At 33.9% G+C, this 16,672-nt stretch overlaps 1 protein-coding gene across 1 annotated transcript; it reads left to right on the top strand.

The window, feature by feature from the left end:
- The first annotated feature begins 7,021 nt into the window (after positions 1 to 7,021).
- On the top strand, positions 7,022 to 16,259 carry LOC126979247 (uncharacterized). The gene is made up of 6 exons (XM_050828523.1): positions 7,022 to 7,257; positions 9,035 to 9,201; positions 11,366 to 11,549; positions 13,018 to 13,157; positions 15,187 to 15,406; positions 16,069 to 16,259. The coding sequence occupies exons 1-6, from the start codon at positions 7,197 to 7,199 to the stop codon at positions 16,128 to 16,130; spliced, it is 834 nt and encodes a 277-aa protein (XP_050684480.1). The 5' UTR covers positions 7,022 to 7,196; the 3' UTR covers positions 16,131 to 16,259.
- Positions 16,260 to 16,672: the final 413 nt, after the last annotated feature.

Below are 16,672 nucleotides of genomic sequence, written 5' to 3' on the forward strand. Positions count from 1 at the left end.
TTGATTCATTTAGAATTATTTTTGATGTCATTTTTAATATACTAGATACTACTACCGCTTCGGACACAAATGGCGCTCTGAGAGAGAAGACGCGGAAGCTTATATACTTCAAGTACAATTATTAATCTCAAATAATACACAAAACAGGTGTAATAAAATTCTCATGAAATATGTGTATTTAACTTAAAACAGAACTTTAGTTAACAAAGTTACATAATAACTAACATAACTGTTGACGACATAAAATGAATTTCATATAAAGCATTAAATTTGTTTTTGAGTGAAATAAGAACATTTTAATCAAGCGAAGAAGCACAAACAATACTAAAACTTATCTCTTTATTAAACTTAAATCGTTGAGATTAAAACGGAGCCATTTTATTCGACCGAATTGTTACAATTCACGTTACGAAGCGGGTATTCTCGAAGGGTTAAGCTAGTTGGGAGCGTGTTGTTTGTATTCAGTGGAAGGAATCATCATAAATATTGAGGCAACCTCGTTCTTCTACAAACAACGTTGATATTCTAGTTTGGTAAGAAACGATACTCCAGGACTTTGAGATAAAATTGATTGTAATGTAAGTTTTTTAATTTTATCAAATCGTCAAGTTTCTTTCTCTTAGCGATACATAATATATACAAGTAAATAAAAATAAATAAAATATGTCTGCCTGATCAGGTGTTTAACATACTTTAGAGATATTAACAAATTTCTTCAAAAAGAGGAGGTATTCCATTCGTAGGTAATAATGCATTTCTATTAACTCTATTTGTGTTCCTTTTATTTATCTTATTCGTTGCGAACAAGTGTGTGTCATTCGTGGAAAATTTGGGAGTTGGCGATATGACAGATAATTTGATATTAATATTTTTTTTTCTTCGAAATAAATGACAGTATGAGAAGATACGGCCTACCCGTACTTATTTCATGTAAGTTTGCGGAGTTCCATACATATCCTGCATACCTAAACCCAATAGTGCAGTGTTAAGAAGAACAGAACCAGGCTCTTGTAAACAACCTGTTTAGAATAAGGTCTGGCACAGGATACGTAGTAGTCTCGGAGTATCTTAACATAAACAAAACCACACAACTAGGAGATCATAGTACAGTTTTCTAAAGCGCGTTACCGTAGCGCCCTTGACATGAAAGGTATCATATCACCAGTTTTCTCTTAATTCTGTAATTACTACATCCATTCGTAAAAATGTATTTTCTTTGATTAACGCGAGTGTTACACATTTAAATAAAACACTTTTAATGGATTAAAATGCGTGTAATTCGGCAGTCCCCTGAAAAAGAGATTTGGAAAAGTCTTGAAACATCGGGTTAACTAAAATAAAAATGTAACTTTTACGCAAAAATCTAATGTAAAACCGTTAGAATTACACGCGTTTTAATCCTTTAAAAGTGTTTAATTGAAAAAGTTTATTATATCAACAGGTAAAACGTGAAACTACATCATAGTTGGGGAGACCAAGCGGGGATGTCGGGACTTACTAAAGCGCGGCAGATTAATATACAGGGGGATACCTTGTACTCGGTTAAGTACCTCCACCAAACATGAGGCCCATATATAAAGCCGCCCGTGAAGGGTACAGGATCAGATTAGTAAAAAAAATGACCATTAGAAATTCTCGAGCGCGTCAGATTAAGGTAGGGTGAGTTAATTACATCCTATAAAGTGTATATTCCGCTAATCTGTCAATTTGAGAGTGACGTAAAAAAAGCGGAGGGCAGCTAAGTTGTAAAAAAAAAACGTCATCTCGACATTCTCGAGCGTAGCTAATTTTTTTTTATTTTGAAGGAAATAATTTAAAAATAATGAAAAATATACAATCTGACGATTTCCGCAAGCCGAAATAACAAAAATTTTTCGATAAAGTTAATATTATTTAGGAGTATTAAAGTTTATAAAAATTTAATATGAGTGATATTAATTTAATATGTGTATTTTGTGGTGGAAGTACCTTACAAAATACAATTAAATTTACAGTAGAAACATTAAAAAAATGTGTAAATAATTTGGAATATCGTCGGAGCAAGCCGGTTATCCGAAAGTCCCGAGGAACATATTATGATAACTTCGAATTGTCGATGGAATCATCATTAAATGATTTATATCACGCACAGTGCTATAATTTTTTTTTAAAGTGTTTTTTTTGGAATAATTTTCAACCGGCTTTATCGATCAACTTCAAAACTTCTAATCCGCCTTTAAGCTTGAAAATCACGTCGATCGCTACCAAGTTGGTCAAAATCGGTTGATTCGTTCGAGTGATATCGTGAACGAAAGAAACCCGAAAAAGTGTTTTTTCGGGATTACTCCGAAATTTTTGGTTCGATCAATTAAAACTAGAAAATTATTTAAGTGGATGATAAAACTGCGTCGAATGCCGCCGCGTGAAAATTGCTTGATCCATTCAAAAGTTATTGCGGTTTAAAATTCCAAAAATAATTTTCTATGAAACTTCTATCAGACTTTCGAGCTGGGAGACCTCAAATGCATAAAAATATTATTTCTTTTAACTCAGTGAGCTCAAAATATCACAAAAATTATATTTTGAGCTCAAAAATGTCATAAGGACAATTTTAGGCGCCCAGGAATGGAATTAGCGGGAAGTTGCAGGGATGGCCTTTAGTGTGAACCGTTTTTCTAATTTTTTTTTGTCAGATCAGGCGAATCCCTCTAGATAATCGTCAGATTATGAGACAGTACGTTTAGAACATAAACATGAACCATATATATCTTAATCTGACGCGCTTGAGTATTTCAAAATGGCGAATTTTTTTTGCACATTATGAAAATGGCCGCGAGTTAACGTCTCATCGAAATCGTCAGATTAGTGAATGACAGCTTTTTTTTGGTACACTCCCTTAGAAAATCTCACGCGCTCGAAATTATTTTTTTCATTTTCAACTCTTACATACAACCACCCGCATCATGCAAACGATCAGATTAACATACGTAAATTAATAAAAATACGTAGGGCATTGATGCTATGAATATCTAACGCGCTCGAGGATGTCCATACAACAATTTTTTTTTAAATATTTAAAAATCTATAGCCGCTTTCCCCACCGATGAAAAGGTATTATATATCATATAACATTTTTTCCTTCTTATCATCTAAGCTTTGCAACTCAATAGGTCTCTACGACGCTCGAGTAAATCCCCATATACAGTTGCCCTCAATCAAATTTCAAACGCAGCTGTAGTTTTTAATTGGTTTTGTTTGCAATTTTTTAGCGTTTCGTTGACAATAGAAACCGGTTTCCGTTAACCGCTATGTGAGCAATTGAACAAGACTTTTTGTTCAAACGACAGAAAGCATTCAGATTGTGTGGCGCTATGAGAATAGGTATCGAACGAAATTGGATTTTCCTGAAACGGTTCTAGCAATTGCGACGTAAAATTAAAATCAATGGAATTTTCATAGCTAGGTGTGAAAATAGTCGGACAAAACCATCTTTGTTGTTTAAAATAAACTACAATATCTGAAACTATTAAAAGATAAATACTTATTAATAATATAAATTTAAGTAGGTCTAAAGGTAAGTTTAAAACACAATTAACAATTTGGATTAAGTTTTTGTATATAGGTAACTTTTCTGCAAAAACATGGTTATGAACTCAAAAGGAGTATTTTTCAAATCATGCTCTTTACTTTAACTATTTCAATAACACCTATAGAATTTTAACACACAAAATTAAAAAAAAATATTAAACGTATAATTTAAAGAAATAAGTAGTTGGTGATAATATGTCGATGCAGTCGGGAATTTAAAGCACTACGTACGTCACAGCTATCTATATATATAAAAATGAATTGCTGTACGTTAGTCTCGCTAAAACTCGAAAACGGCCAGACCGATTTGGCTAATTTTGGTCTTGAATTATTCGTGGAAGTCCAGGGAAAGTTTAAAAGGTGAATAAATATGAAAAGTCTCGGAAAATCATAAAATATAAACAAAATTTTGTTCTTCCCTTTGACGTGTTCCCTGTCGTTCAGAAATCAATTTGAAAGAATAGTTTAAAATAAATAACTGATTAGAATCTATATATATTTCTATCTCTCAGGAGGTAAAAAATAAACTTTATTTTAGCTAACTATAGTTTGTAGAGTAACTACAGTTGTTAAATATCTATCAGATTATTTTTATATAGATTAACTAGCTGACCCGACAGACGTTGTTCTGTTCATAATAAAAAAAAACTCTTGCGGATAGAATTTTGGAAAATCCGTTCTTAGATGACCTCTACTCGGTGAAAAGAATATTCATACCAAATTTTTTCTTTAGCTTGGTTCCAGAGATATTGTGATGAGTGACTATATACGTGGAAATCTCTTATATATATATATATATATATATATATATATATATATATATATATATAGATTGAACTTCGGAAATAGATTGTCTTGATTCATACCACAAACTTTCAAGGATTGGCCCTAAGATTTGAATGGTCAGGGCGAATGCGAGACGGATCGGAAATTAAAGATTTGCGGGCTAACACGTCATGCAAAATGTTCATTAAGTAGTTGCTGCAGATCTGAAGAATTGCTATTATCATTGCTGCATTGATCTCTTGACATCGATCAAGTTATTTGTCCATGTTGCCCATGAAGTATAATTGTAAAAATGTAAGCTGTGCATCTTCGAGAGGTTGCAGTGATCCAATACGATGGTGAATCTGTCCTCATATCTACAATATCAAAAGCAAAACCTGTATTACTGATTTATAAACACTTCTTTTAGAATTAGCATACACAATACATAGGAATAAGTATAGTACGTATGTTATTCTTCTACTGTTTTGTGTGTAAGTATGTAAATAAATAAATACCTTGAATGTCGGATTAAATCCTCGTTCTTAGATGTCTGCCCCAAATGAGGTCATTTGGAAACAAACATTGTAGTTTTGAGTGTTTTCTAGAACATGGGCAGCACAATTCTTGCGTTTCTCCGCAAAATACTCGCAAACAACGTCCATCGGCCCAATGCGAAAGCTAGTATGCAAGCAGTACTATAGTACAGTATAAGTACTGCAATCATATCGAAACGCTGCTCGATTCAAATCAGTACTTCATAAACTTCTTCTTGTGCGTCGAAAATTATCTATTAGTTGTTGATATCTGAGGTTTTACTGGACGATTTCGTATTGCCAGCCGATCCGTTTTACGGGCTGCTACGCTTTGCTCTTGTGATTCATAGCACGAAGACAATCCATACTAACGCTTCATATTCTTTTCAACTGCAATTTCTTGTTCTCCTTCAGTCCTTTCATTCGCAATATTTCGAATCCTAGTTGCATTACGTCTGTCGGGAATAATTTGATCGTCTTGGTCGTGACATTGTTAATGATAATATCGGCACAATAAGCTAATAGAAACTCGAAACAAACACACCAACCGGTCAACTTGAATAACATGACGTGCACTGTCAGTTGTATTTTATAACTCATGTAGCGTGAAACTAACAAAAAACTTTATTGAATTCTTTCTATTCTCGAGATGTCATCAAAATGTCAATCCATACAAAATGTATCAGAATTTTTTTTTTTAAATATTTTTTCATATTTTTTTATATTTTATTCAATCATTTTAATTTGTTGTTAGTTGAATTTGTTGCCAAATTTAACATTAAATTTCGACCTTCAGTATACATTATGAATATTACATTTTGAATGTGAAAGTTTGTATAATTTTCTACTAAGGTCGGCAAAAGTCCAAATCTATGTTACTACGGAATTTCAGTTGAAGAAACATGAGCTGATATCCATCTTCTTTTCTTGAAATTGATAAACAAAAGTAATCGAAGCTATGTGTTGTCGGTCTGTATGACGCATCAAAGAAATTAGTCGGTCCTGTGTGGGTGCGACCCCTGTTATAGTTCATTCACCTTGATATAAACTGTATGCGAACCCTCGCACACAATCCTAATATACACAACTAATACATTACTTGCAGTAAACGGAAAGACCCACACCAAAAAATATTCTATTAAATTGTAGTCTTCGGAGCAAGACACATTCAATTTTACTATGGCTTTAGTGCTATAAGTATTTCTTACTGGGAAGTAGAAATTTCTAAGCTGGACGGTAAAACTTTGTGGGATTTGTTTTGCATATATTATTAGTTACTAAGAAGCCTTTAATGTGAAACAATAGCTCATGAAAAATGAAATAGTTCCATAAAGTGTATAAAACTAATTTATTAGTTTTTTTATAAATACAATGAAATGATTAAATTTTTGCATTAATAATAATATTAACAACGCCGTGGCTCTTAAAGAACTTACGTGCAATTTAACAATATATTGAAGTCTTCATGATATCTCGAAAATCTTCGTTGTCCTTACGTAATGAATTCTTCTGATGATATGCAATGCCCATTCTAGCAACATTTTATTAATGAAAATAAGGGACGAGACGAGCAGGATGTTCAGCTGATGGTAATTGGTACGCCATGCCCTAATGGTAAATGCAGTCCCACTCATGATTCTTGAAAAACCCAAAAATTCTGAGCGGTACTACAACTGCGCTCGTCACTTTGAGTCATAAGATGTTAAGTCTCATTTGGCCAGTAATTTCACTTGCTACGGCGCCCTTCATACCGAAACACAGTAATGTTTACACATTACTGCTTCATGGCAGATATGGGCGCCGTTGTGGTCCCCATGATCTACCCATAAATGTGTCGGTAATATATAAATGTAACATTTAAAGTTGTTGAAGTGCCACCGATGGGCCGGTGCGCCTAATTCATACTATGTCATACAACTATGACCCAGCAATAAAAGTACAATTAAAACATTATATTATTGGTATACTTATAAAGTAATTGTAATCCTAAAATTGTTAATAACAATGTAATAGAGGGTTATCCGAAGACGTTGTTCCCCGGCGTAAAGTTAATCAACTTGAGGACTTTTTGGGGTATCGGGACGTATTGCGCATGACGTAGTTAGCCCCTGCTGGAGTAAACCAATGACGAACATTCAAACAGTTCCGGAGCACAAACCTAACAGCACGCAGTTTCTATATGAATCTTTGAGTTCTACCGTGATCGGAACATTAACAAACAATAATAATGGCTAACACTTTTTCTTCGAGTGTTTTCATGAATGAAATCAGTATTAAGTGAAGTTTAAAGTTTGGAACTTTGTGATGTTTTCTGTTGGATAATTTATTATGAATTTGTTGGATATCAGAAACGTGAAAATGACATTGTTATTGCTGATTGGTCTGTGTGGTAAGTGTGTTATTTAAAACGTCTTATAACACTGTTCTTATAGTCATTTGAATAAAACAACAACAACAGTTTGAATTTTATCACTACTCTTGGGCTGAGACCCATAGAGCGCGCGTACTTTTTTTTTACTAAGACTTTGCTCAGACTTTACTTACGTAAAACATAGCCGAGTGTGATAAATCGTGAACTTAACTTTCGCAATGCGCTGTCTTAGCCTAGGCTCAGTGTAATCTTTTATTTTTATGTAAGAGGATGCAAACAGGCAAGAGGTTCACAGGATGAGAGTGGTAAGGCAACCGCCAAAGGACACCCGCAACAAGAAATGCGTTGCCGGCCTTAAAGGTGGGGAGTATGCTCTTTGCTTGCAGGTTCCTAAGTTGTATCGGTTCGGGAAACAGCAGCCGGTAATTGATTCCACAAAGTGGCTGTGTATGGTAAGAAATTTCTTGAAAAACGCATGGTTGTGAAATACCAGACGTCAATGTGATGCGGATGGTATTTTGCATTTTGACGTAAAGTCCGGTGGTGGAATCCGGCCGCTGGAATCAATCCGAACAGCCTCCTCCTCCAGAATCAATCCTCTGAGCGTTTCCCGTGATAAATACGGTAGAAGATCGAAAGTCGATCGGGGATGAATTGATCGTCGATGATTCGACCCGCTGTTTGTTGAATGCGGACAAATGGAAGAAGCTGGTGCTGGGGAGCGCCCGCCCAGAGGTGAGAACAGTAGGTACTCCATGTGAGGCTGAATTTGCGCTTTATATTTTATTTGATTTTGCAATTCCAGCAACTTTATAATATTTGCTATTACATTGTTGCTGGCGGTGGCTTCTAGTAAAGGTCTGTCTCGCCTGACTGACTAACATCGGTTGATATATCGACGCCAAGTATGCCGATACAGACTGTGACAGTTAGGAGAGTTATCTAGAATCCAGGGGATACGACAAAGTGAGACTTTTTAGCACAAACTTGTGTCTTCTTGGGGTTGAATTGGAGTAAATTTTGTCGGCCCCTTTCCGAGACTTGGCAAAGCATAGCATAGCACAACATCTCAGCTGTCAAATGACTATTAAAATGAAATCAAATGCGCTATTCTTGAACTCAGTTGAGTTTTACGTAAGTCAAGTCTAAGTCGAAGTAGGTACGCTTTTCAGGTCTCAAATTTTTACTCACAATTATTAAGCAATTCGATAATATGATAACCCCAAATAATAATTAAATGAGTATTATATATTATAACTCAAGGAACTTATCAAATATTAACACCAAAACTTTTCTTCATAAATAATATTACAGTTTTATAAAATTTACAAGAATCATTTATAAATTTTTGAACTGTATCGGTGCATATGTACACTTGTTATAAATATATTCGCGAAAACACACACATACAGAACCTTTTATTGTCATGAGGGTCTTACTTACCTTCAATACCGTTTATTTCTTAAGTATTCCTCATTATCTGGATAACTAACAGGTCCAGTTTATTGATACATAACTTGTTATTAGATATATAATATTTATTACTAAAGCTTAGTAAGAATTACTTAAATTAATGAATTTTTGACGAAACCAGATTTTCATTTATATTTTGATTAATATTTGCGCAAATAAAAAATAATATTAACGACGCTAACATGGATTACTTAGTGATGCTTATGACCTAGTTTTCTCATTTACCTTGTATTTGAGTAAAAGAGACTAAACACGCTGGTATCATCATTAAAATAATATTTTAAATGTTTTTCCTGAATTCTTATGAGGTTGTTGTATTCAGCGATGACTTCAGCGTACAAGATCACACAGCTGAAGGTGCCGCTGTATGCGGACCCCCGCCGTGCAGCCGAGCTGAGTTGTCACTTCATAATGGACGACTACGAGCTGCATTCTGTCAAGTTGTACAGAGACCTGGACGAGATATTCAGATACAACCCCTCGCAAAAGGTAAACTGTAATGAAAATATTTTATAATAATAAGTTCGTTATGTTGTTTTACGTATATTATACAAGTTCCAGAAGAATAATGTATGCAAATAATTCATTGAGTATCTCATGCAAATGATTATAATTCTTGTTTCATAATAGAGCTTCTGTATGCAAATAATTAGTGTGCTAATGTACTCGTTGAATAGCTTCTGTATTATTATAATGAAGTATAAAAATATTTCTACATTTTTTTTAATGTGATTATTTTGTATGACTAGGATATCCCAATAATTATTGATATGTTTTTAAAGGTTTTTTCCGCTATGTATATAATTGTGAACGGACTAAAAATATTCTACTTGTTTTACTTTGTTACACGTCTTATTATAATACTAGCTGACCCGGCAAACGTTGTTTTGCCATATAAAGTATAATTCACGCGATAGTTTTATAAGTAATAAAATATTGCCTATAGTTCTATTGTCAATAGTTTTTGCAGCGCACGCAAAAATAGGTTTTCGATTTTACACCTTGTGTTACAAAATAGCAATTTTATTACGGATCCCTAATTTTGAAAAAAAAAAAAACATAGCCTATAGCCTTCCTCGATAAATGGATTACCCAACACTGAAAGAATCATTCAAATCGGACCAGTAGTACCAGAGATTAGCGCGTTCAAACAAACAAACAAACAAACACTGCAGCTTTATAATATTAGTATAGATTATGCTGTATATTATGTGTGATATTAAAGAACGTAAATGGCCCCACTAGAAGGTAGTGATTTCTCTTTATTTTTAACCGATTTCAAAAGAGGAGGAGGTGCTCAATTCGTCGGTATTCTTTTTCATGTTTGTTACCTCAAAACTTTCAAATGGGTGAACCGATTACGATAATCCTCTTTTTTAATTGAAAGCTGGTGCTTCCCGTGTGGTCCCATTGTAATTTGGTAATCTGACAATGCCATCAATGAGAAAACCATAAAAGTCTTAAATTTGCATTACATACGTATAGCAAAGTGGATGATAAATTTACGAATAACTAATTATCGCGCCAACCACATTCGATGATTCTTTTATTATTGGAAAGGATAAACTTCAAAGATGGTTTGGAGAGAGTTTGGTTAGGTTCTGATTACGGAATCCATGACAAAGTAACGGAACTCTTCAATTCTTAGGAGCAAGTAAAGGATACTCCGCATCTTTTTTATGGCATCCGGATATTTAATTCATCTACCATAACATAGTTATGGTCAAGTAATTGTCGTAGTTGAATATGATGATCAATGGGACTCCTTAACGACTTACAGTAAGGGTGCGATCTGTGACAGAATTACTTACTGTCTGTAATCGAATTGCAAAGCGCTTACGTTCATTGTTGCATTGAAAAATTACACATACTCGTATTTAGACAAATTATTAGTTAGTGTACTTCAAATTCACTAAAAATCAAAATTAAAATAAAAATAACGAAAAGCAACCGACTTCAAAAACACTATGCCAAAACAATAGATATAATTTGCACTTAAAAGTATAACATAATATAGGAATTTTTTATATATATCTTTATAATTGTAAATATAAAAGTTTTAAAGTCATGACGTTTTAGTATTTTTCTTGGATCACTTTAGATTATAATTTAAAAAGTAGGCAAAAAGATGAAGCTGTACATGTTGACTTATAACATGGTAATGAGTTTCTTGTTACTTCTTCTTCTTAAAGCTCAACCTTTTCCGAAGTGGTCGTATATGGTAAAATGTAAATCTTGTTCATAACTGACATTTTTTTGATAAGAACTGGATCAAAATATTTCACTCTACCCTTCTACACAGAAAGCAGGAATCATTTTGCAACATTTGCATATATTGTCGAGTCAAATCCGCTTCTGAATATGAATGAATATAATGAAACCAAATAAAAGAAGGCTGGGAGAGTTTCTTGCTCCGCTTCTTCTCTTTCAGAGCTCCATTTGTTTCCGAACCGGTAGTAGTAGTATCTAGTATATTAAAAATGACACGAAAAGGAAAAAGTATAATCTAGTATATTAAAAATTCTAAAGGAATCAATTTTGAGAAAAGAAATGCCTTTTATGCCTTTTATTACAGGTTGGTCCACTTTTAACAATAACAATATTAAGTGAAACCTTGCTTTTGATTTAATTTAATTTAAATTATGTTTAACAGCCTCAGATACGTTTGTACAACGTGACTGGCGTTATGGTTCAAGGCGGGGAGTGTGAGAGTGAGTGGTGTCTGGTGCGGGTGATGCCCGCACCGGTAGCGACACAAGCCGCCTACACCTGTGAGATATCAACAGAAGGACCCAAGTTTATGATAGCGAGGAAAACTAAACAGATGACTGTCGTTGGTAAGATACTGGTTACTTATATAGAATATTGAGTGTGTGGTGTCTGGTGCGAGTGATGCCCGCACCGGTAGCAACACAAGCCGCCTACACCTGTGAGATATCAACAGAAGGACCCAAGTTTATGATAGCGAGGAAAACTAAACAGATGACTGTCGTTGGTAAGATACTGGTTACTTATATAGAATATTGAGTGTGTGGTGTCTGGTGCGAGTGATGCCCGCACCGGTAGCAACACAAGCCGCCTACACCTGTGAGATATCAACAGAAGGACCCAAGTTTATGATAGCGAGGAAAACTAAACAGATGACTGTCGTTGGTAAGATACTGGTTACTTATATAGAATATTGAGTGTGTGGTGTCTGGTGCGAGTGATGCCCGCACCAGAAGCAGCACGCACCGCCACCACTGTGAGATATCAACAGAAGGACCCAATTTTCTGATAGCGAGGGAAACTAATACATTACTGTTGTGGGTTAGTATTGTTTGTGTTATACGACGAGTTGGTGGTGTAGCGTTATGGGACCCACATTGCGTATATCCTGTTTCCTCTTGTGAAATTATTATTAAACTGTGTGGTGACGTCTGTACGACTTTAAAGACAGATTTTTTTTGATTTCAGAAGACCATTCTTTCATATTTTTTAAAATTTATTTTAAAAGTTTAGCAGTAAATTTTATTACTCAAATGTATATAGACAATCTGCATTTCAACGAGACAAGAACGACAAACGATAAGACAATCTGGGACTAGATTGTGACTTACATTAGTAATTACTTATGCAATGTAATATTTTAATTATTAAAAGAATGCATGAAAATTAATAAGAACAATACTGGAAGAATTTCTTATGCTGTGTTGACACACTCACAAAAATCTCCAATCACTTACAATTACACTAATTTAAGTGTAATTTTAACACACTTAATACTGTGTTAAATGCAAGCGGAAGTTTAATCTCTGTTGCTAACAAACACGGTCGTTACGTAGACACATAACGTTACGACTTGTGTTCGTCACGCAAGTAATGTAAGTGAACGACGTCTTTATTTGTTTGATTTTCTGTATCGTGAGTACGAGTGTGTGAATGGGTAAAAATTAATATCACATGTTTATAGTACAACTGCAGAACACCCACGAAACACTTGTGTTCTTATGTTTTTTTTCCGACAGTCTGTCAAAAATATGAATCTAAAATTTGTTATTGTTAAACTGATATTCCTCACATTTGATATTGACTATATAAATTAAATCTGTAAACAAAATTTATGAAAGATGTGGGCCTCGAACCCTTGACTTTTCGCATTCCGTCCGATCGCTCTTACCAACTGAACCAACCGTTTCAGTTGGCATCACATTCAGTTCACAAATTTTGGTTACAAATTTAATTTGTATAAAATATAAAAATTTGTTATGGAAATGTCAAATAGTGCAGAAGAAGACATTATTAGCATTTACCATTACTCGCCAGCCCTGCCAGATCGAGATCCGGTTATTACTGGTGCTCCGAGAATATTGAAGCCTGGAGAGCAGGCACTGCTGAACTGTACCTCGGACTATTCATTACCAGCGTCTGTTATCAACTGGTATATAGACGACGAGTTACAAAAGGTATCTATGATGAGTTAGTTACACGTACGTCATGACGTCATGTAGACGCTTCCATCAAACATGTATTAGAATCTAATACTAATAATTAGAATATAAGTGACGGCCGTAAAATCGGCAAGAGGAATATGGCCGTAAATAAAGAAATGTCACTATTTGGGTCTCGCGTGATCGAACCACAGCAAACGTGCGGTCGCTAGCGCTCAGTTTAAAAGCTAAAAATTACAAGAGGACGCAATAAAAGTCATAACTTATTTTCAATAACTTTCTTACATAAATAAGTTTTGCATAATACCGTAGAGACTCATGAATCTATTGCGCCCTTTACGCTGTTTTGGGGTATAAAGAATTAGCCACGTATACTTACATATCTATACCGTCTCAATCACCAGTGGGAGGCTCCTTTGCACAGGATGCCGGCTAGATTATGGCTACCACAACGGCGCCTATTTCTGACGTGATGCAGTAATGTGTGAGCATTAATGCGTTTTGGTCTGAACGGCGCCGTAGCTAGTGAAATTACTGGGCAAATGAGACTTAACATCTTATGTCTCTAGGTGACGAGCGCAGTTCTAGTGCCACTCAGAATTTTTGGGGTTTTTCAAGAATCCTGAGCGGCACTGCATTGTTATGGGCAGGGCGTTTTAATTACCATCTGCTGAACGTCCTGCTCGTATCGTTCGTCTCTTATTTTAATTAAAAAAATATTTTTTATGTATTTATTTCCCTTATATGTGTTTTATTTTGGTTGTTGAAATTTTCATTTTGTACGTTTACACGTTACACAATTTGAAGCAAATAAATATGCAGTAAGTAACGATAGAAAAACCCTGACAATTAAAATAATAGCCAATTTTTTTATGACAATTAAAGCATAAGGCTGTCATTATTGACCATTTGTCAATTCATCAAACATTTATCCCAGAGCCAAATCAATTGGCTAATTGGCTAAGTTGAAATTGAAGTAACATTGTTAGGATAAAGAAATAAAAACTCGCATTACGGAGTGGCCTGCATTCTCTAGATGGCCTAACACGATTAAACCATTTACCCTCAGAGTTAAGTAATGGAATCAGGGATCCAATCTGCTTCAGTTAGGCACACTATCAATTAACGGTCCTTTTCAATAACCTATCAATCTTTAGTTTAACTTACTAGAGGTCGACAAATCTATCCTTTTACGCTTACTTACAATTTCAATAATGAATCGACAGATAGCATTGGACTATAACTAATAATACAACTTTATTGGGCATAACTATGGATAGATAAGATCTTATCATTAAACGGTGATAGCAATATATCGGTAACTAGAGTATTTCAATAACGTATTTATTGAAATACTTTTAAGACAAGCTATAAATTAAAATAAATCTAAATGAACTAGAGGGTATCTGTTTATCTACGGATACTATTAATGATATTAAAGTGTTTGTAATATTAAAATATGATAAAAAACACGAGTTTCTGTCTGTTTTGCCAAACCTCAGCTGAAACTATTTTCACTGCACTTTCATTGGCAGATAGCTCATGCTATGCTTATTATTTCAGAACCTGACAGATGAATTACAATTATTCTTGGTCATTAAAAACCAGTAAATAATATTTTATTCAATATTTTTGAAAGATACCATTCAGTGTCAAGATACCACGCACACAAGAATCTAATAGTGGCCGTAATAAAAAGTTAATGTTATTAGGTAGTGCGGTATCTATCTGGTAGTAATCGCAGCGGAGACCAATGTTTAATATTAGGGTTTGAGTAGATGCTCAATAAATGAGTACTTAACTAAATTAGAGAATGGAATCAGCTGTAGTTATAGTAATTTGGTAATACGATAGAATAACAAAAATGTTAATTTGAACAAGATTCTTGTACGTACGTGTTCGATTCACCTTGTATAATTATTGCTCTAGCCTTTAGATTAAAACTGTTAAATAAATATTATATTTTGTGCGATATAGAATATTCTTCACTAATACGTTTAATATAATAATGATACAATATTAATTTTATAATGTTATTTAATAGCCTGAACCTTGGCTTCGGACGGAACTGAGTGAGCCACAGCCAGGTGGTCTTCGGTCATCATCGAGGGTCCTTCGCTTGAAGATGCCTCCAGAAACCACAGGCACGTTGAGAGTACGATGTGAAGCAGTACTTATGGTGGAGCCTCCAGTTGTTAGAGATACTTCAGCTATCGTAACGTTGCTGTCTCAAACACAACTCTCTAAATACGTGTCAAAAGCAGGTTAGTTCATCCTTTACATTCATATAAACAATAAAATCATTATATCTTAAGAATCATATTCAGAAAGGTTTAAATTGTAAGATTAAAAAAACTACACGAGCCAGCAGCTGATTCCACCAATGGTTGTGTGAGGCAAGAAATGTGTTGCGAATCACATATTTTAATGTGGGGGTCAGTAGTCAACCTTGGCTGCTTATATTTATAATATATACTTTATATATCCAACAATTGCTCCGTACATATAAAAGTTAAATGTTGGTAAAGACTCACAGAGGCACAAGATCATTTCACAACTGAAATTGTATCCAATAAAGTTGTAGAAACATTTACTGGTTATATTAAATAAATCCATCTGTGATATACCAAGAAATGTATTTCATTATTATATTATTCTGTAAGACAGTGTACCATACTAGCTAGAGGGCACAATCGTGAAAGAAATACTTCCTTATTTTACGCGAATGATGTTTCTGATTAATGAAGTGTGCGAAAATTTAATTTAAATAAGCCCATTGTGCTGGAAAACATTGTTCACGTAAAAGGAAAATATGTCATAATATTAACATGATAAATAAGTTTTCTCCGAGAATATTTTAAAGATATTTATTTCCTATAACTTAAAGAAGTTTTTAAAGTAAAATCTTTATTATTCTTTGTTTCAGATATAAATACAGCTCACGCAATGAACATTGCTATTGTATGGACATTGAATAAATTTTTTTAGTCGTTGGTTTATGAAATAGAACCGATTATCTATGTGATATAAATGTTTTGAGTGTACATTATATAACTTAAGCTTATCTTTAAGATATTAATTATTTTAAAATTATTTGAATTATTCTTCATCCATTTAAATGGCAATATTTGAATTATTAAAAAAACTATTGTATTTTTATTTATTGATAATAATAAAATAAATGTCTTAATTAAAATGGTTCTCTTATTATATATTTTTGTAAAGCCACCAGAATAAAAAATAAATAATTGAAGGATGGTCAACACAAACAGCAAACGTTGTACCGCCATATAAAGTAAAAATAGAAGAAATTTGTAATTTTATGGGGTTTAAAAAATAGAAATATACCGATTCTCAGACCTACCAAATGTATAGTATTTAAAATTTATCGTACTACAATAATTATTGTATTCGATTGCCATCTTGCAACCCTATAGCAGATCTGTGGATGGAACTGAATAAGTAATATATAAACCGCGATACAAAAATAGGTGTTGATCGTAGAGAGTTGAAAATTTAGGGTTCCACAG

Source organism: Leptidea sinapis, chromosome Z, assembly GCF_905404315.1.
Source record: "Leptidea sinapis chromosome Z, ilLepSina1.1, whole genome shotgun sequence".
Taxonomy (NCBI): Eukaryota; Metazoa; Arthropoda; class Insecta; order Lepidoptera; family Pieridae; genus Leptidea; species Leptidea sinapis.